This window comes from Ciconia boyciana, chromosome 6 (assembly GCF_034638445.1).
Source record: "Ciconia boyciana chromosome 6, ASM3463844v1, whole genome shotgun sequence".
Lineage (NCBI taxonomy): Eukaryota > Metazoa > Chordata > Aves > Ciconiiformes > Ciconiidae > Ciconia > Ciconia boyciana.
In genome coordinates this window covers 18,923,428-18,944,139 of record NC_132939.1, presented here as the reverse complement: position 1 = coordinate 18,944,139, position 20,712 = coordinate 18,923,428, and the positions used below count along the sequence as shown (strand labels likewise).

General features: G+C 56.8%; 1 protein-coding gene across 2 annotated transcripts in view; it reads right to left on the bottom strand.

Moving 5' to 3' along the window:
* DUSP8 (dual specificity phosphatase 8) overlaps positions 1 to 20,712 on the bottom strand; it is a 43,650-nt gene that overhangs the window by 6,954 nt on the left and 15,984 nt on the right. Inside the window, exon 3 of one of the 2 annotated variants that reach the window (XM_072864893.1) lies at positions 14,997 to 15,135. In XM_072864893.1, the coding sequence (XP_072720994.1) occupies positions 14,997 to 15,135 (139 nt within the window). Of the gene's footprint in view, positions 1 to 5,826; positions 6,240 to 14,996; positions 15,136 to 20,712 lie in introns of those variants that run through there. The other variant, XM_072864894.1, reaches the window with a different exon arrangement.

Here is a 20,712-nt window from a genome sequence, read left to right as displayed (position 1 = left end):
TCCCTGCGCTGTGTCCCCATTGCCAAGGAGCGTAAATCACTGGCCAGAGCCCTGCTTGGACACGTGCAAACTCCCTGCTTTGCCCTGCGCTTGAGCACACACTGCTGGTGCCTGGGGGATGCTTGAACAGAAACCCTGTGGGAAGGGTTTCCTTCAGCTGCCCCCAGGGAAGCCTGCAGTACACAGGGTTGAGGGGGGTGCAGATTTGATCCCTGGACTTGTGCAAAATAACATGGGAATTTTTCTGAAGGAACCCACCACATTTTTGGGGAGCAGGGTGCAAGCAAGCACAGTCCTGGGGATCGGCGCCTGCTCTGATCCCCAGGTCCCCAGCCTCTTGCGCTCACTCATACCCATCAAGAGCCACCCAGGGCCGTGTACGGCTTCGTATCGCTCTTTAAAAGCCGGGAGCGCAGGGTGATCTCATAGCTAAAGCAGGTCAGGGCACGCTGCTCTCTCCCCCTTGCCTGCCTCCATCAGCAGCAGATCCTCTGCCAGCCCTGCCTGGGGAAGTCCAGGCAGGGGCAGAGGGGCTGCAAAGCAGTCGAGGATGTTTGCAGAATATGGCAGCAGCACCCTCGGCTGCGGTGCCTACCCCGGCACACTGCCAGCAACTGGAGGATGCCAGCACCTGAAATGATGCCCATAGCTCACCCTGCTTGTCCCAAGCAAAGCCTCAACCCTCTGTCGGGTGCCCGGGCATGCTCCCATCCCACCTGTCCTCATTTCCCCCATGCTTGCAGCTGCTAAGGGTAGCCCGGGCTTGGGGGAAACCCTAGAGATGGGGCCGGGTACCCAATGCCATCCCAACCTCAAAGCGATGCTCACCCCACCCCACGCCAGCTGCTCTAGCATGCCTTTCATTTTTAGAAAGCGATGCAGCTCTTCAAAACAATCCCAAAGGCAGTGAATGTCCCTGGCCGGGCTCCAACCGATACCTGGGCTTTCCCCCCTCCATACCCCAGGCCATGGATCCCAGCTTTTGCTGGGAGAGAGCAGCACAGCCCCACGGGGTGAGGAGCCAGGGCAGCACTGGGTCTCTAGTCTTTCCTCTTTTATTCACAGTGCTGGTGCCAGGAGCGCCGTTTCTCTTGGCATGTAGGAAATCAAGCTCAGGAAGGATCTGTGTATGATGTGGAGTGGGTGCTTAGGGATCTCTGGTTTCTTCTTGATGCTTCCCTTGAGCCTGTCGAGGGCTTGCTGGGGAAGAGCTGATCCCTGCACGGCATGGCCCTGTGCGCTGCTCATGGCTCCAGCACTCCTGAGGGCTCTCAAAATCATTCCCGGGAAAACCCAGTGTCTTCCTGCCTCCTGCAACTACCTGAGGCAGAGATAGGGCCCAGGAGGAGAGGGGGGGATGTTTGGGCACAGGGAACCAGGCCAGAAGTGAGGACACCTTCACTGCTCCTGCTGAAGATGGAGGAGCCAAGAACGAGCATCAGGCAGGTCTCTGGGAGGGCTGGGGGGTGAAAATCACCCCCCAGCTTTGGGGGGTTCATTCAGCCATGCCCCCAGAGACATAAAAACCCTTAGCAGTGTCCAGCTCAAGGTGGGGCTGAAGAGAAATGCAGCTTTCAGGAGGGAGGGGAGTGGTGTCACCCCCCGCCAGAGGAAAGAGGGAAACTGAGACACGGGATGTTACAGCAACTTAGTGCCAGAAGACTGCAACAACTGAAACCTCATTTCTTCCTCCATCCCAGGCTTCAGTCATGGGGTGCTGACCCTCCCTTCCACCTCTGGCTCTGCCCTGCAGAGACCCCTCTCGGCCAGCCCCCAGCCCTGCTCTGCATGGCCCTGGCAGCAAGCAGAGGAATGGGGAAAACCCCACAAATTCTCCTCCCCCATCTTTGCCAGGCCCTCCCCTCTGCACGTTTTCCAGCTGAACATATTATGACAACATCCCAGTGAAACTGGATTTGTTGGGAGAACAGATGCCACAGAGGGAAGGCGGCCAGCCCAGGAATCCTTCCCGAGCCCATCCATCAGCTCGGGGGGAGATACCAGTAGCATCCTTGAATAAGCCCCTGTGGTACCAGCACTGCTGCAACTGTTAGGGAGCCCTGCGACTTTTCCCCTTGAGCAGCAAACTGCACAGTGAGGAGCCCCTTTGTCAGTCTCTCTTTGCACCAGTGGCTGCATAAGACCATGAGATGGCTGTAATCAAATTGAACAAAAAGCGCCAGTGCTGGCACTGAACTGATGGTCATGGAAGGAGATCAGAAGGTGGAAGGAGAGAGGCGTTGGACTGCTGAGCTGGGACCCTGCCGTACCTGGGGACCCCTCCATTGCCTTGGCTGTCACCTTCAGGTGGTCTCTGGGGACATGCAGCTCATGGTTGGGACACTGACAACATCTCAGTTATCACCCATCACCTGCAAGTTGCCCTGCTCCCCTCTCTGCCAAGGCAGGGCAGCAGTGGTGGTGCAGGGAGGGTGACACAGAAGGTGACAAAGTCCTGGCTAGGGACAGGGACGTGGTGTGGCATCATTTTCCTCCTGGTGCTAAGCCCCAGCTTTGGGGATTTACAATCTGTTGAGCTGCATGGGATGTTAGGGGAGATGCTGCTGGGGATAACAGGGAGGTGTGGGGCACATTAAGCAGGGCTATTCCAGCTCCCTCCTGCTCCCTGTGTCCCTCCCTGCACTGAGGCCGTCTTCTTAGGCTGGAGGTGTAAAGTGGAGACAGGGAACGACGAGGCTTGAAAACCCTCTCATGTCTCGCTTTGACGGCTGCAGACTGCCCATTCATCTCCAGCCCCATGGACTCACCTCCTTCAGAGTCCCTTGAAACAACCCAACAGCTCTGGTCTCGATGCTGCACCCTGCCGGCTGCAAGAAGCCACAAAAGGGCTGCCCAGGGCACCTGCCTCACCCCCAAACTGCTCTTTGGGAGAGCCACGTGTCTCTTGAACACCCCCAGCCCCATGAGTCTCCTAAATGCCCCCCCCAGAGACACACCGAGTGGCAGGGACATGTCCTGTTTGCCAGCCTCCCATCTGCATGGTGGAGCGCATCCAACCCAAAGCTCCCCAGCAGGAAACAGGTAAGAAGAGGTGACATGTCACCCCACTGTGCCATCAGTCTGTGGCAGCAAGGAGAAAGAGAACAGGCACAGCCGGAGCTGCAAACCCTCCCTGGGCCAGCAGCTGCCGCACCCCACCTCCTCACCCTCAGCTCTCACAACAGAAGCTGGCAGGAGACCTACAGGGGGTATTAAAGAGGTGGTTTATAGCCCACCCTCATTGCTCCTATAATGACTGTTAAAGAGCAGCAGTTGGAGCTGCTCAGAGAACAGTTCCCCATGCAGGTGCTGGAGCTTTTGCAGCAGCCCGTGGCCCCACCAGTGGGTTTCATGCCTGTGCTCGTGCTGGAGACCCTCCACCCCCCTAAAGCTCCCAGCGGCCGAGGGGGCTGAGAGAGGCCAGGCTCTGCCCAGCTCTCATTAAAATGCTTGCGGTGGCTGAGAGCCGCTGCCAGGGCGGCACGTGGCGAGGGGCAGTGGGGCATGCAAGTGAGCACGTGCCTCAGCTGCTGCTGGAGCAGCCACCACGCCAGCACGGCTCCCCCACTGCTGTGCTGGCCCAGTGGCCAGGATGGTGCCTGGATGCCTCGTCCCAATCACCCCAGCCCCCTGGGGACATGCTGCTCACAGTGCCCTGACACACCCATCCCCAAGTGTTAAACCAACTTGCTTGAACTGAGGCATGGCAGGAGATGATGAGAACCGGGGTGACCTGCAAAACCCTAGCCCTCACCTGCATCATGCTCAGCCTTGGCAGGGCAGTGAGCCCGAGCGTTCAGCCGAGCATCTCTGCAGCAGGTTGAATTAAAGGAAGGAAAGCAGAGGGGCCAGGCACACCGCACATCAACCCCCGGAGCCGCTGGGAAAATCCCTCTTTGCAAAACGCCATCTCCCTGGCTCTCGTGCTGGGTGGGAGCCTGTTGGTGCCGGCAGCTAAGCCGGGTGGCGTGATGAAATACCGCTTACTGCCACCCTTACTGCACTCTGGGAAGCTCCGGGGCTTTGTCAGCACTTCCTGCTGCCTGGGACGTTTCTGAGTTTTCTTCCTGCCTCCATCCTTGCTGTTCCCCTCTCAGCACTGCAGCCCCCTTTGCTTTTCCCCAGCCCTGCCAGCAATGCCTGGTGCAGGCAGCCCTGCCAGCAACGCCTGATGCGGGCAGCCCGCTTGCTTGCATGCCCTTCCCACCCGCCTGGGTGAAAGCCCGGTGCTCCGCAGCCTGGCCAACTCGCCCTCTCCTGGCTGATGCTATTTTACTTCCACCCGTCTCAGTGCATTGGAGAGAGATGTCCGGTGCCCGCCTAGTCCCCTGTCCCCGCTGTGTCCCCCTGCCCAGCCCCTGTGCTCTCCCCCAGCCCGGGTTTTACCCTCCTTTCACTCGGCACCAAATTTCATCACCCACCGCTGGCTCCTTTTTTTTTTTTCCAAGCAGTGGGGATGAGAAAGCTGATGAATCAGCCCTATTATGGATTCATGTGAATTCCCTGTTTCCCCAACAGTCACCCCGAACAGCCCCTGCCCATCTGCTGCTACATCACCCTGCTGCCTCCCAACCCGTGCCAGTCCCCCCTGGCCTCGCAGGCTGGTCCCAGACCCCTCTCCCGGTCTCCCAAACGAGCGGAAAATGTCCTTAAAAAAAAGGAAAAGCGGCAGAAAGGAAGCCCTCCACCCACACAACCACAGACACGCTCCCCGAGCTGCTGGGCTTGATTTTCCTCTGGTGACTGTGCCTGCTTTGGACCAGCCTTACTCATTCTAAGTAAAGAAAAATGTGTCATTTCCAGGAGTGACTTATTACTAATGACACCATCACTGGGTTATGTGCTTCATGCCACAAAAACCTGTCAAGCACTTTTAGCAGGCTCCCATTTTAAGTGGTGATGGAGGGGAAGTTTCTTGATTCAACCCTTCAATAATCTAGGTCATTCCAGACTCGGCATATTTTTAAGCTGCTCAGTCAATATCCCCTTCCTCTGCTTGCCCTTCACCCTGGCACTGGGCAGTGGAAACACTGCAAACCCCCTTTCTGAAAGAAATCCCCCTGAAGGTGGGCAGGCAGCAACCGTGCTAGTGAAGCGAAATGGCTCCGTCGGGCAGCTGCCTGGGTGCGGGCAGCAGTGCAGGCTCTTTCAGCAGCTCCTTGCACACCTTGCCGGCCTCGCTCATCCTTTCCCCACCGCGCACTCCCCTTTGCCCGGGCGCGGGTGCCCGCAGCCTCGGTGACCCCTCCAAACCAGCGCCCGAGGGAGCAGAGATGCTGGCGGCAGAGCCCGCCCTGGCTCCCGCAGCCTTCCTCCTTCCCTCCTCCTCCTTCTCTGCTCCGTCCGCGCCCTTGCCAAGCTTGCCTGGATGGAGAAGGGGTTCAGGGGACCCCGGAGCGTTCCCCCCCGGCCAGGCGGCCTCATCGGACCCCGCACCAGGTGGGGAAGCTGCCTAACGCCGGGACCGCTACAGATGCCCCTGCCCGTTGCAGGCAGCCTCTCACCTGCCTGAAGGAGCTGCCCCCTCCGTGCAGCTCCTTTCCTGCTGCTGCCTGCAGGACCAGGCTAGCTGCCTCGGCAAGCGCTTCCGCACATTGCCCGTGGCCGGGAACTGGTGATCGCTCCCCCTCCGCACGCTCTCCGCTCGCCTCCATCTCCCCGCTCGCCAGCTGCCTGCGCTCTTTGTATCACCAGCCATCACGCTCCGCTCCCCATCAGCCGCTCGGCAAAGGCGATCTCCGTCCCCCGGGCAAAGCAGGGCTCTGAGCAGCCCCCTCTTTCCCCTCCGTCCCCATCGGAAGGAAAGGAGCCGGCCGGCTGACAAACCTCTCATGTCCCTGCTCTCCTTCATCCTCCGCACCCTTATTTTCAGCTTCATCTGCCCCTCGCGCATGTCTGTCCAGAACTGGTCCTCGGAGGGAGCAATCATTACATCCACGGGCATCCAGGCAGCTGGGCTGCGGCTCGCGGGGGCACCTCTTGCCTTGGCAAAACAACAGCTGGCGGGCAAACAAAATACTAAAAAAAAACAAAAAAGCCCCCCCCGCGGCAGAGCACTGCCAGTCTCCCCTGGCCCCAGCCTTCAGGCTGAAAAAATAAAAAGCATAAAAAAAATCGAGCCGGGTAGGGGGGCCCAGTGTAGTCCCCTTTCCCCGGCTGCCCTCCTCCTCGCCTCTCGCTCCCTGCGTGCGCGGCTCCTGCTCCAGCCTGAATGAGCTCAGCCCATGAGCAACAGTCCTGCTGATCCATCCACCGCCGCGCTCATAGCGCGCTCATAGCGCGCTCATAGCTAACGGGTCAGGCATGCGACCGCATTCCTTACTCAGCACACAGACACGCAGAAGAACGCCGGGCCTGACATATGCTTCGCTCGCTGCTTAAAGGCACAACTGCGATTTTCTCGCCCGCCCAAAGGCCCCCGCAGTGAGCGGCCGCAACAGGAGATGGATCGCTGCACCACACCAGATTTGGCCCCGCGGAGTTAGTTTGGGGACAGGGACTTGCAGGGAGGAAGCTAATACCCACACATCATTTCAGCACCAGCCAGGACGGTGTGTGATCAAACCCCTGCGCCAAAGGGGGGATGCGGCACTGCTCTCCACCCGTGCTCCCCCCTGTCCAGTGATGCGTACCCCATGGCTGCGCCCTGTCCTGCCCCCTCCCCACAGCTGCTCCTGGCAGGACCAACGTGCATCCCCTGGGGGATGTTTAACTCTGAGCCCCAGCACCAAGAAGGGCAATGCCATGATCTCCATTTCCCAAGGAGGAAACTGAGGCACAAAAGATTAAATAACTTCTCCGGGGTTCTCTGCTGCAAGGCAGAGCTGAGGACCAGACAGCAGGTCCCTAGCACCAGCTCATCTTTCCTCTTGATGTCTCCACGGAGAGCATCACCCAGGAGGGATGCTCATCCTGGAGTGGTTTCAAACAGCTGGAGGCAAACAGGCCCCAACAGCTGGCGGGGAAAGGGGCTGGCACTGGACTGCTCGCACCTGCGCGTGGCTGCGTCGGATGGAATTATCTGCCCAGTCCCAGTGGAGAAGGATCATGGTCTGGAGGATATGCACCCTCCACCAAAGCCTTCTCACGTGCAAAAAGTCCAACAACAGGGAATATGTAGTAATGAGCTTTCCTGGTCCCACTGGGGTCTATCCATCAGCAGTGGCTTCTGAAGCAGGTTGGGGGGCTGATGCATTTTTTTCCCTGTATTTGTCCTGGGGGAGAGAATTACTTGTCCCCCTTTCCTACCCATGGGACTCCTTAATATGACTCCACACAGCTCCTTACAAGTTTATTGGTCTGAGCCCAGGCCTCCAAAAAATCATTCATGACTATAGCAAGCAGAGGAGCGAGGAGGGGGGCACATATTGAGCCTTTGAAAATCTGAAGCTTTACGGGCTGAAAAACCCCAGGCTGAGCCATATGTGAGTGACTTCAGTGTTTTTCCTTTGAATGACATCACATGAGATGAGGTCATTGGCATTAACTAAGTGCTCTCCCCTCCCCCCGCACCCCGAGTGGAGCCAGCCTCCTAACGAGCCTTGTTGTTGTAACAAATATGGTTTGATTATTATCAGATGTGGGTCAGAGGTTGGATAAAATTCAAAGTGTGCTCCAACTAGGCTGGAAGAGAGAGGAGCAGCCTTCCCCCAAGAGCCACACTTGGGAAGTGGCTCCCGCAGCAGCTCGCCAGGGGGTCCATGGTCCCCCACATTTGCCACCTCCGTCCCTACAAGGGAGGGCGCATGATGCTGGTGGCCAGTGCCAATGGCTCCCAGCAATGCAGATGCCTCCACCTCCCACTGCCGCTGCGCCAGCGGTGCTCTGCCCACACTGGTGGGTGATTCGGCTGCAACCTGCTCCATAGGCTGCGCCTGGGGCTCCACTGGGGTGGAAACCATCACCAGGTCATGCAGGAGCAGTGGCCAGCTGGCCACTCTGTGCCAGCCGAGAGGGATGCTTCAGAAAGCACGTGGTGAATTAGGGGGATGCGATCATCAACTTGTCCCCGACCCAGCAATCCACAAACATGAATTTGCCTTCCCTGGCTGCCCTCCGGTTGCTTGACTCCCTCAGGCTTGTGAGAGCCCGCGGCACAAGTTATTTTGGTACTGGTGGGTTCCTTCAGGATGCATTTGGACTTAGTTTTTGGCTCAGGGCTGCAGCTAGGGAGCTGGGCATGACACCACCAAGCAGTCCCTGATGCAGGAGGCTCACTGGTGTCCTGTGTCCCTCTGACCCTCAGCAAAACACAAGTGAGCAACCCCCTTCCTCCATCAGTGTGAGGTCCAGCCACATGGAGATGCTACCCACAGCCACCATTCCCCAGGCAGCATCCTCCTCACCATCTTCTTCACCCCTTTGCCAGGACCAGGGTAGGGCTGGGAGCTGGTGCTGGAGGGCGCTGGCAAGTAGAGAGATGAAAGGTGACATCCGTACCACAGAGACACATCCTGCGTATCACCCGCTGCCCCTCGGCCCCTTTCCCCAGGTGCTCCTCCTGGCCAGGCTGTCACCCATTGTGCCTCCAGCCCCTATTTAGGAGACAGAGGCGCATCACCTGGGGAACGATGCTCAGCCTCACTGGTCCCGATTCGCTCTCATTGCCACAGCGCTCAGCAGCAAAAAACCTGCTGCAATGGGTCAGAGAGACTCATGCAACCCATCTGCAAGAGCAGGGAGCAGAAAGCCCCTGTTCAGCACCTACATACCCATTGCAACGGTACCTATAGCCTGGCACAAGCCCAGCTGGGCAGCAGCCAGCGGTTCCTCTCTCCACCCAGTGCCGACCTTTCGCAAGCATGTGGCACAGGCCTGGGGAAAGGGGGAGGGAGACAAGGGGAGGCAGGTTTCTCAAAAGGAAGGAAACCATAACTGGGCAGTGACTCCTGCCCATCGGGATCTCTTACTAGGGAAGTTGCCTTCCTCCCATCGGCTTTCCAGAAATGAGAAATGAAATTACATGGCAGTTTTGTAAGTCTTGGCAACGGGAGGGCTGCTCATCCGTAAGCCCCTTCTCCTCCGTCCCTCTCTGCTTTTGGCCCTTTAGCTTGCCTTTTCTGGGTCCGATGGTTAAAAACGCGGCTGGAGGGGGAGGGGAAGCTCCTTGGGGTAATTATAGAATTGGGAAAACAAGTTGTCTGACGACAGCGTTGCTAAACAGGGAGGTTTAGAGCATAGGTCTGGAATACAATCAGCTTGCACATACGTGACCTGGCTTAACCCCTCCCAGGGATGCAGCCGCCAGTCCCACTGGGGCTGAAACCCTCCCAGGCATCTCCTGGTTGTGGCAGAGGGTGGGAAGGGGGCACCTTACCCCGACGCTGTGCCTCAGGCTGCAGAGACTGGGAGCACTCCCTAGGGCCACCACTGGGCTGGGTGGCTGGGGATGGATGCCAGCACCCACTGCATGGGGGCTGGAGGGCACAAAAACACACTCCTGCCCTGGCCAAAGTGGCCCCAGATGGCTTTGCTGCAGGAAAGAAAGCAACTCCTCCTACGGACCCAGGGATGTTTTGCGTGAGAGGAAGGGAGGTTCAGAGAGTTCCCTAAACTTCCAGGACTGTAAAAATCACAAACCTTGATGTTACCATTTGAAGTCCAATTTCAAGTGGCTAAAGCCCATGCTATGATTTTTAAAAAAGCACCTCTCCCACTAGGCTGGCAATAGCACCCTACCTCCAGCCCTCTGGACAGTCAAAAGAAAAGCATCACTGCAGGTAATCCCCCTGCACTCCATGCCCTACGGCCTGAGAAAAGCCGGGCTTAACCCCCTCCACAGCACTTCTTACCCTTCTTCTGTTCCCAAGCATCACGCGGGCAGTTTGTAGATGAAGAACCAGGATCCCCATTCACATTATTTGCAAAGCTGGTTCTTCAAAACTCCCAAATCTGGGAGAAGCAAGAAATTGAGACTCCGTGTGAGCACTCTTTCCCGTCTCATCCCACCACTGCACCCTCCTTATTCATACCCACACTCCTGCCAGCCAAGGATCTGCTTCTTTCGGTTCATTACAGTACACTACGGGATGGAGACATCCACAGGTGGGCAGAGGTTCAGAGGAGGTTCAAAGGCAATAATTAGACTTCAGAAGAAAAACTTGTGGGTACATCTGATGGATTCACATCAATAAGTCCACAAGTGCTCTTAGACCTTGCAGTCTGAGGGTACCTGAAATAGCCCTAACGCTTGACCTACGCGTGCATCTTCAGGCCCGTGTACTGAGCAGAGGCTCTTCTGGAGTCAGAGGACAAAGTCCACCAGCTAGTGCATCCTGCATGTCCTGTGTCCCCAGGAGACACACTCATATACCAAAGTTGTCAAATGAAATCATGATGTGGTCCAGAGTGGGTGATGAGGAAGGTAACCATCAAATAACCAGCTGCAGCGGGGTCCTGCTTCCCCACTGTCATCACTTCCCCACTATCATCAGATAGCTTCTGACTGATGATAAAAGTGTGGGTGTCAGGGTGTTCTCTTTCTTAGGTGCTTTCTTTCTTTCTTTGTATTTTTTTTGCCTTTCGAATGCACATGCCATCTCCAGCTCCTCGGACTCTGACTAAAAGGAAGCCCCCTCTGCTCTGCCCTACATGCTGCTTTTGCACCTGCCTAGCTCAGCATTTTTCATTCATCTTCTCTTTTCCTCTAAAACAGCCCCAGCCCGATGTGTTTCAAGAGGAGCAGGCAGCAAGGGAAATGTGATGCTGGCACATGGCTTCACACCAACACAACATGCTAAAGCATCACAGTATTTTCAGCCAAGGATGCGCAAAGTCACATCCAGCTGCCCTGATGTTTAACATCCTTTTCGGACTGTCCCTATGCAGCAAAAAAAAAAAAGTGCTTTTTCTTTTTTTTTTTTTTATTAAAATCATCTGTCTCTGAGTCCTTGTTTGTAAAATAATTCCAGCCAGTGCTGAACCCACTCCCGCCTGGGCAGCTCAAGTCAGCTCCTGCAATGGAAATCCCCTTTCCTTTTTCACTACTTCATTTTGTCCACTCTGAAGTCACCTGCCTTTGGTAGATTCCCCTGAAATCCCCCAAATCTCAGCCCCCTCTGGATCACCGCTGCGCAATTACAACTCTCCCTGGCCGCGCTGGCTGGTCGCAGCACCACTGGGCTGGAGAGGACCTGGGTCATGGCCAGCGCTGTCGAGGCCAGCCTGCTCACCGAGGAGGAGGATGGTGAGCGGAGGGCTGGGAGGGATTTCTTGCTGATGATATTGTTACATTCTTTCCGAATCCTGGGAGTAAACAGACGCTCCAAATTTAGAAAGAACAGGACTGGAAAATTTAAACATTCCTTGAAGAATTGGTACAAAGGGGGGGGGGGCTGAAGATGATCTCACATGTGTTCCCGAGCCAGATGAAAAGCTCATGACTCGAGTTCAGAAAGCAAGCGAGGGGCCTGTTTCAGGTCCGAGTGCGATATTGCAATGATAAAGCTCCCCCAGCGCGTGAAACCACATGAAAAGAGCTTCTGGTGTGCAAGGGGGGTCCCAACCCTAGTGGTCCGGGCTGTAGGGACCACCGTTGCTGGCCACACTGCCACCCCAGTTTCATCTCTGGCTGGCATATGGCTTTGGGCACAGGAGAGAGGAGCCTCGCGCTTGGCCCAAGGACCAGGAGTAGGGACAGGATGGGTGCCTGACCATCATCTGGACAAATATCCCAAGCCCTTGCTATCACTTCTAGCTGCTGAATGGGAGAAAAGGAAGATCTCCCCACCCTCCACTGCAGCTGGACAAATGGAGAGGAGCTGGTGAAGCTCAGCACCCAGGAGCTGAGCACTACACTACAGCTCTGGCTGGGCTCCAATACAAGAGCTGGCACGCGGGAGCCATCAGGGAGCGATGGAGCCAGACCGCTGCTGCTGCTTCATAAACAGATAATGGCTGTTAATAAAAACCAAGCGGGAGTTTGTGAAGGGGAAGAAGAAGGGGGGGAGGGGGGAAGCAAAATGAAAAAAAAAAAAAAGAGAAAAGCAAAAAAAAAGGCAAAAAATAGCAAAAAAAAAAAAGCAAAAAAGTGAGGGTTTGTGCTGAAGTAAACAAAGGTTAAAGAACAGTCAGGCTCCTGCAGGAATAGCAGAGCTGGGCTGGGAGGGAGGGAGGGGGCATTACGTAATGCAGGAAAAATGTTGGCTCCATTCAGTTTTCCACCACTTCATGTGATGTCAGGAAAACCATATAAATCAACAGGCTTTCTGCTCCCACGGATGGAGGGCAGCAAGCAGCACTATTTATACTTACACAATTAAAAAAAAAAAAAAAAAGGGAAAAAAGAAGAGAAGCCGATGATTTCCAAGACTGGGAATAATTGACTCAGATTCCTCCTTCCCAGCCCGCTGGAAGCTGCTTCTGGGCTGTTAACCCTTGAGGGGTCCCCGTCGCCACTGTTGCCATCTCCAGCTCCCCTGGCCTCACCCATCAGCCTCCACCAGCTGCTTCAAGGGTCTGAAGGATGACGGGTTGGAAGTGAGCAAGAATGGCCAAGCACAGCATTTACGTCAGATGGGGACACTGAGGCATGGACATGCATAACCCCTGGAGAAATATCTGCTGGGGCTGAGGAGAGCTGGGGAGCTTGGAGGGGCTTGAGAGGTTTTGGGGCTGTGTAGGGCTGGCACACGGCTTTGGAGACCCTCAGGACAGGGTTCCCTGAGGTGCTGGCATCCACTTAGGGACAGGCTGAGATTTCAGGGCAGGACCCTGAGATTTTGGCAGCCTGACTCCCTGGCTGGGGTCACAAGCCACCTCCAGGGAGGACCCCGACACCTCTTCTGGGACATGGGATGGGTTGGGTCAGGACGAGGTGCCTGAGCCCAGAGTGGACAGACCGAGGGGTTAAACCCCACCAGGGTGAGGGGTCAGAATCAGGCCCGGCCCACACATCCTCCCTCAGACCTCTCAAGAGCTGCCTCTAAAACAACCCGGCTGGTGCCCACACTGCAGGCAGGAGGAAGCTGCGTGTGTCGCCAAGTGTGCCCAGCCTCCGCCAGATGCTCTCCGCAGCCACTTCCAGTCATGATTTCCATGTAAAATGCCGCCGCCATGACCCAGTCTTCTACATTTCGGTTCCCGTTTTTTCCATCCACTGGCAGCCCGCATTCCTCATCAGGCTGTGGCCCTGCAGTGCTTTTAATTAGGGAGGTTTAAGCTTTGCTTGGCACCTAGCACAGCCGCACTGCTGCTGGGGGGTCTGGGCTCCTGCAGCCCAGGGAGATGGAAATGACTGCCCTGAAGATGGAGGATGTGTGCACCCAAGTGGGGTGCAGGTTTGCTCGTGGGGGGCTCAGCAGTGGCGATGCTGATGGCCTGGGGGGTGGCACACCGCCAGTGCTCACCCAGCATAGGGCATGCTGTGCATGCAGCTGGGGTGCAGCAGTACTACGGGGGTCCCCCAAGCCTCCCCTTACTTTCCCGGGGAGAAGAAGGCTCCAGGGCTTTCAGGGCCACCTCACTCAGCCCCATCCCTGCTCCAGGAGGACTTGGGGCGGGGGGTTTCCAGTCAGCACACAGCGCTGCCCCTTGCCCGGCCCTGGGAAAGCAGCGGAGGGTTGGGGGGTGCCAGGGTCACGAGACGAAGGCTGTTTCCTGACCCGTCCTGGTGACTAAGCAGGTTCCTTCCCAGATGAGGCCGAATCCGCCTTCTTCTCCTGCACTGTGCGCCAAGCCGTGCCCTTGTTTATGCCGCGATGACCTTGGAGCCGCCAGCGCGGCTGCTGGGGCGGGCCAGGGGCTGCCGTAGCAAGCTCATGGCGGCATCCTCCAGCACTGGCCTCAGCAGAGCTCCTGCAACCCAGGCCATGCTAATTAGCTTTAACTTGATTTTGTGTAGTCCCTGCTTGCTTTTGAAAGCCTTGAACTGGGGGGCTTATTCCTGCTATTTCTCTGCTCTGTTCTCCCCACCACAACGCAGCTGCTCTGATTCAACAGCACTTACCCATGTCATGCACAAGCAAGGCTCCCTGAATGCCACTTGCTTGTGCCACCTTCCCCATCACAGCTACTCCTTTCCAGGGTTTGTCATGCTGCCAGGTTTGCGGGGACAGCTGCTCCCTCCATCCCTGCAATGCTCCAGGGACACAAAGGTCAGCACCCTCTGCCTCAGCCCCAAAGCAGTGCCCAACTGCCGCAGGACAAGGATGGGCTTGGGGAATGGAGACGATCCCCATCTCTGTGCTTTCGGCACTATCTAGGAGCCTGGCTGAGCTCAGCGGGATCGAGGGGCTGCATGGGGCAGTGCCCGCCCACCCCTCTGCAGGCAGAAAGCTTGGAGGTGGGCAGCCAGCCAGGCAGACGCACAGCCGTCCCAGCTATGGGGAATTAAAGGCAGCTTTAACTCGCCCTTCAGCAGCTCACTGCCTTTTTCTCCTCCTCTCTGCTGGGTCAGAGCATTTCATTCATCAGTCGCCTGCCTCCCGTTTTGCTCTGCAGAAGGGCTGTAATTAGGGCAGCGCATGCCTCCTCCTGCCTGTGTGCTCACGCCCAGAGATCATCATCTCCAGCAGACCCAGGGATGACTCACCCAGGGATGACCCTCTGCCCCTGCCCTCCTTCCCCTTCCCAGCACATCCATGGATTTCCTCTCCTGCCCTCCCTTTAACAGCAGTGAGAGGGAGCAGAACGCCCGAACCGGGTCCGGCCCTTGGCACATTCAGCGGGGATGAAGCAGCGCCAGGATGGGGGAACGAAGAGCAGCTTTTGGGTGGCCAGATCCGTGACACCATGACCCCTTTGTACCCTCCCCTCTCATTCGCCCTGGCTGGCAGGTGCAGCGGTGAGGAACTGGACGGTGCGAGGAATGAATGCACTGGGGGGAGCCGGTAATGCCAGCATAGGTCGAGCCTCCTCGGTCCACATGCGGGGCTGCCCTGACTCCACAGCCACCGGTGGCCTGGAAAGCGGGTGCAGATGGACACATGTGGCAACAGCCCCGTAACTCCAGACTAAGGGCACGAGCACCAAGGGAAGCAGTAACCCAGGGCTCCTACCTGTGAGGATGGAGACGCTGTGGAAACAGCTGTCCAGTTTGCCCAGGAGGATGGAGAGGAAGCTGTCGGCAGCCAAGCCGGTCACGTCCCGCGTGCTCTGGTCGTAGACCACCACGTCCTGGTGCTCCTCTGCCTCCACCTGCGGGGGAACAGCAAAAACTGGGCATCAGAGAAATCGGCTGAGCGCTGAGGATGCTGCTGCCCACGCCACCATGGGAAGCAAAGCTGAATTGAGTGGTCACACAAGCTGGATACCCCAGCTCCACGCTGTCCCCACGAGCTGGCTTCACTCACCAATCACAGGGTCCAGCCAGGCTGGGACTCTGCTCCACGGCTACGAGTGAGTATGTTGGCACAGACGCCCGTCGGAGCAGCCCCACCAACTGTGAGTGCTTTTGAACATCCTACCCAAAATAGGGTCACTCCTCCCCATCGCCCACCCTCAGCTTGCCATTACTTAACCACATCCCAGAAGTCGCTGCAACTTCTTCCACCACCTCCTCCCCACCCAACCTTTGCCCTCAGAAACTCCTCTGCAGCCTGGCTGGTGTCACAGGGATTTGGGGGTGGTTCTGCAGGCACGGATGCTCCCAGCACAGCCCCTGTGCTGCAACTGGAGCAAGCAGCTCTTCAAGGCTCAGCTCTTCAGGGCTCAGCCTGGAAACACCATGCCCAGCACAGTAACACCTCTGTAGGCACTACCCCTCTGGAAGCTCAACCCAAACCTCCTGCAGATCACCCCTGAGGGCAGAAGGAGAGGGAAAATCTCTTCTTTATCTTGGTGGATGTTCAGGGGGATGCTCTTTCTTCCTTTTGTAATGTGTGGCAGGGCTTGCACACTGCAGAGATGTGCTGGGGAGAGGCAAAGGAGCTCTCACATGACTCTGTGCCACAAACAGCACCCAGCCCTGCCACCGCTGCAGGGTTTCTGGGGCGGGTGAGATGGTGGGGTACACCACAGGCAGGCAGGAGTCTCCCCACGCCTAGTGATGGCTAGATTGCAGCGACAGCACTCAAGGCGCAGCTGGCCATTCCTACACCTACCTGAAGGTCCATGCATTAAAAGAAGATAAAAATCCTCACAGAGGCATGGCTCAGCACATCTGCTGAATAGGCAGGTGTATGGCATATGCCTACCTTGCAAGTGCCTGCCCTCTCAGCCGGTGGGGTAAGGCACATCCATCATGCTGTGGGAGGAGGAGGAGGCAGCAGCGGGCAGGGAGGGAGGGTCTGCACCCCCGAGCCACTCTCTCCTCTAGCTTGTGTTGGAGCTGCCCATCACCCACCCCCTGCTGGTCCCTCTCCGAAATCTCTTTAGGACACCACTTGAACTAGGAACCGCTCATGGACACCCGCCTCCTTTTGCTGTCTCACTGCCATGCCCTATCTTACCACTGGAGCAGATTCACTCGGGGTTGCTGTCGATATTAATGCTGCTTTCACACCCTGCTGCAGGTGCTTCCCTGCTTGGCAACGTGAGCACCATCCAAATAAAACTGCAGGGTGCACTGATTTAGCTGAGCTCATCATGTCTCCTCACTGCAGTGGAAGGACGGCCCCACACCAACAGAAATCCCTGCCGGGGCACTGCGCGCAGCTCTGCAATAGGAAGGGGGGAGCTCAACGGAGCCGCCTGTCCCCAGACCAGCACCTGGCACTGGAGTGCAAAACTGGCCCTGCAGGTCAGCGGGATAATGGGAGGGATGAAAAGGCAGCGGCAGGATGAGAAGGAAGAGAAAAGGATGTGGGAATTTTAAAATAAGACACTGAAAAATGACCAAAGCCACCTGGGGGTAAGCCAGCTGAGGATCTACCCCAGCATATCTTCCTCGGCCATCCCTCAAGCAAGACTTTTGCAGGAGGCCACCCCAAGTGCAGCTGGAGGGAAACACGGTGGCTGCCGAGCCAGCTCAGAGCCAGCAGCCTGCCAGTCCTTAGCAGGGCCACTATCCCTTCAAGCCCCCCTAGCATGCCCTTAGCACATCCCAAAAACCCAGTCCCCAGCCTGAAGCCCCATGCCAGCGAAAGCATCTCCTCTAAAAGCACGGTGAGGTGGGGACCAAGCTGTGGCAGGGCAGGGGCTCGTCTCGGCTGTGCAGTCCCGGCCGGGGTGGCTGTAGGGGAGATACCAGCTCTGGCCGAGCAGAATTATCCCACAATAGGATTTAGTGTTCCCTCCACATGGGGAGGCTTTGTTTGGGCCATTACTGCAGGGTTGCTGTGCGACGGCAGAGATGTGCGACACAGTTTACATCTTACTAAAGTTATAAGGTTTCACTCAATGTAAATGCCAAACAAGCGCTGGCCTTGCATGGCCTGGCTGCAGAAAATAAATACCTCACTTGCTGGGGTGAGGATGCCTGCAGGATGGTCCTGAAGAACCCTTGTGGACCACACAGGGAGCCCGCACCGGCATCCCGGCTCCTCGGCACAAAGGGAAATGAGAGGGAGATGTTTAATCAGGTCCATGGGTCTCCCATTAACCTCACGCACTCCTGATACACAGGAGAAGGCACAGCCCCATCTCTGGCCTTAAACGTACAGAGGTTAAAAGCTAACTGGGGCAGAGGAGCTGGAGAGATGCTCAGGGCCAGATTCCTGCCTCTGCCAGAGGCTGGCATAGGACAGGGGCACGGCTGACAATAGAGGAGTCCCTCCGAGGAGCAGTTACCTCCATGGTGGGAGCTCTCCCATGGGGACTGCCCATCACCCCAAGACTGCTGAAGTAATCAAACCCCCAGGCATCACCCTCCAGAAAAGGTCCCCAAATCCAGCCAGCAAGGGACAGCGGGGCCAAGGCGCAGCAGATCTTTTGCCCCAAGTAGATGTTGAGTGGGGCTTGCAAACCTATGCATGCCTTTGAAAAGCTGCTGGCCCACCTCAACACTGGAGGTGCCCCAGGGCACCTCCCCAGGGACAAACCTCCTCCCTGCCAGCACCTCAGCTGGGGGGGATGGCCAGGCCAGTGCAGGAACCACCTGGCCAACAGCTCCAACCAAACCCCAGCTGAGACCATCCATCGCCTTTGCACCAAGCCCAGTGCTCCCCATCACCCTTCCCAGCTCTGGCTGGAGGTAACTCCCTTGTGGACATTTGGTCCAGGGCACTGGGTGGTTCAACACAGTCCAGGTCCCTGCTCCACCTCTCCCCGGCTGCCAAGTGGGGATGATGATGCTCTACAGGTGATCCGGACTAAGATAAGAGTGAGCTATTCTTATTATCCCAATTACTACAGACATCTCAGTCACATATTGTTTCAAAACACAGTGAATCACCCCACTGAAATAACAGGGCTTCCATCAACATAAAGAGCAGCCAGGCACAAGGCTCAAAAATAAGCCCCGGCTTTCCCTCAAGCAAAACAGCTGCTTGCAGAGCCATGCTCCTAATGCAAATAAATAAATATTCCCATTGCCCGAAGAGACCCTTGTCATGCCTCAAACCATAGCTATAGCTGCTCTGGAGATAGCTACATTTCAGGAAGCAAGAAGAGGTCAAGAGGTAGACAGACTTTCCAGGGGGATCTTGAAGAAGTGAAACTTTCAACATTTCCCTCAAGAAATGCTAGTAAAAACCCCAAGCAGGAATTTCCCATAACCTCTGCCCCCAAAACTGCACCAAAGAGTTGAATGATTCCAGTTGTTATTGGAATTCATTATTGGGAGAATTTATTATTGTTAGTATTGGGAGAAGGGTTCAAAAACAAAATCAGAGCAGTACATTGGTACCATTTTTGTGCAGAGGGAGACTACTGCTAATTGGGAAATGAATTGCTGCTGCAGTTTCCCATCTGGGCACCACCGGAAGATGCACGTGCCCAGCGGGATGCAATGCACAGTGGGGCTCAGGGAGCGGTGGCTTAGCTATGCCCACGATCGTAGGCACATTTCATCGAAAAAACAAAGGGATTTTTATTTTCCTCATTTCTTCTTTCCCACCAAATGGTCCTTTCCTTTCCTTGCACCAAAAAAGCCAGGAGCTGTTGTTATCCCACAGCATTGCTCCAAATCACAGCATCCAGAAGCACTGTTAATGGCACCCTTCCTTAACAGCGGTATGGAAAAGAGGGGTGCAAGCACTGGGAAAAGCAAATTAGACAAATGCTGTCATCCCCTCTGCCTGCGTGCACGTGGGAGGAGCGGAGGGGAGAGCCAGGCAGGGTTGCCCAAAAGCTTTGCTCTGTATCAGCCCCTGCATCCTTCCCCAAAAGGCAATTGCCACCCAGGGCATCGCCAAGCCGGGATGCGCAGGTTGAGCTCTCTGCACTGGGCCGGCGAGGAGGAGTGGGACGAGATGAGGGCTCAGGGCTGCCCTTTCCCTGCCCGGGCAGCTCCGCATCCCTGCCGGCCGCCTTTGTCTCGGCAGCCCCGGCTGGCCGGGAGCAGGAAACGGGAGGAGGGCGGGAGGCCCGTCAGGAGGAATAATGGGGCTGGACAATCGCGCCACTGATGTCACCCTTCCTGCCATCTGCTCCCAACGCCAGCCGTGCCCCCTGTGTCCCCCCGCCTCCCCCAGCCCCGGTGTGGGGAGCCAGGGGCAGAGCAGGGCCGGGGGGTGTTGGCCAGCGACGGCAGGTGGAAGCAAGGAAACGATACAGGGGTAATGGAGGTCTAAACCAGCTTTCAGCATCCCCCTCTGAGGGCCTGTGCACCTCGAGGCAGCAGACCATATTGATTTCTAGGGGTCCTAAAATACATCCACGACCCAAATGGCTGAAACCAGAGGCGTGGGGGAAGGAGAAAGGGGGAGACGAGAGTTCATCACCCCAAAATGCAAACTCCCAGGTGTGTGCACGAAAAGGCTTGGACACCCCGAGCCGCGGCCACCACCCCTGCTTTATGCCAGATGAGGATATGGCTGTGACCCCCCCGGTCCCCTTGCCCAGCTTCCCAGGGCAAGTGACTTAACCTCACACGGGTGCCCTGAGGCTTAATTAATTCCCGGGCTGCGTGCACTGGCAGAGCCAGCGCGCAAGCGGTGAGCGCGGCAGGGGCTGTGCAGAGCAGCAGCAGGGGCATGCTGCCTCCTGCCCGCGGATGTGCCGGGAGAGATTTCAGCCATAAAGAAAATAAAAGAAGGAAAGGAAAGGAAAGGAAAGGAAAGGAAAGGAAAGGAAAAAAGGAAAGGAAAGGAAAAAAGGAAAGGAAAGGAAAAAAGGAAAGGAAAGGAAAAAAGGAAAGGAAAAGGAAAAGCCGTGAATTAAAGACGGTGGCAACGCCTCTCCTCCGCCCCCCTAGCATCCCTGGTCATAATCACGTCCCCAGCCGGTACCTGGACCATTACGCAATAACCCAGGAGAGGGGAGGAGGCGATTGCTCCTTCTGTGGGGACAGAGCAGGGACCGCCAGGACGGGCCAGCCGACCCCTTTGCGTGCCACTGCTCCTCTGCGGCTGCCGAGCTGCAGGTTTGCAGGCGGACAGCATCAGCTGACATTAACTCTTCCATGCTTCCCCCTTCCCCATCATCCTCCTCTTCTTCCTCCCCCTTGCGCATCGCTTTCGCTGCTGCTGCTGCTGCTGCCGCCGCTCCACGTGACGGCGGCCACTGCAGAGGTGACCCTCGCCGGGAGGAGGGCGGTCACGCCGCTCTCCTCCTAGCTCGCGAAAAACTGATTATTCTGCTTTATTCTCCCGGGGATTTAAGAGCAGCTAAAGCCGTTCAGGAATCAGTCCCTGCAATCCCCTCCAAATCGCCCCGCCCGGCGCATCACGGCAG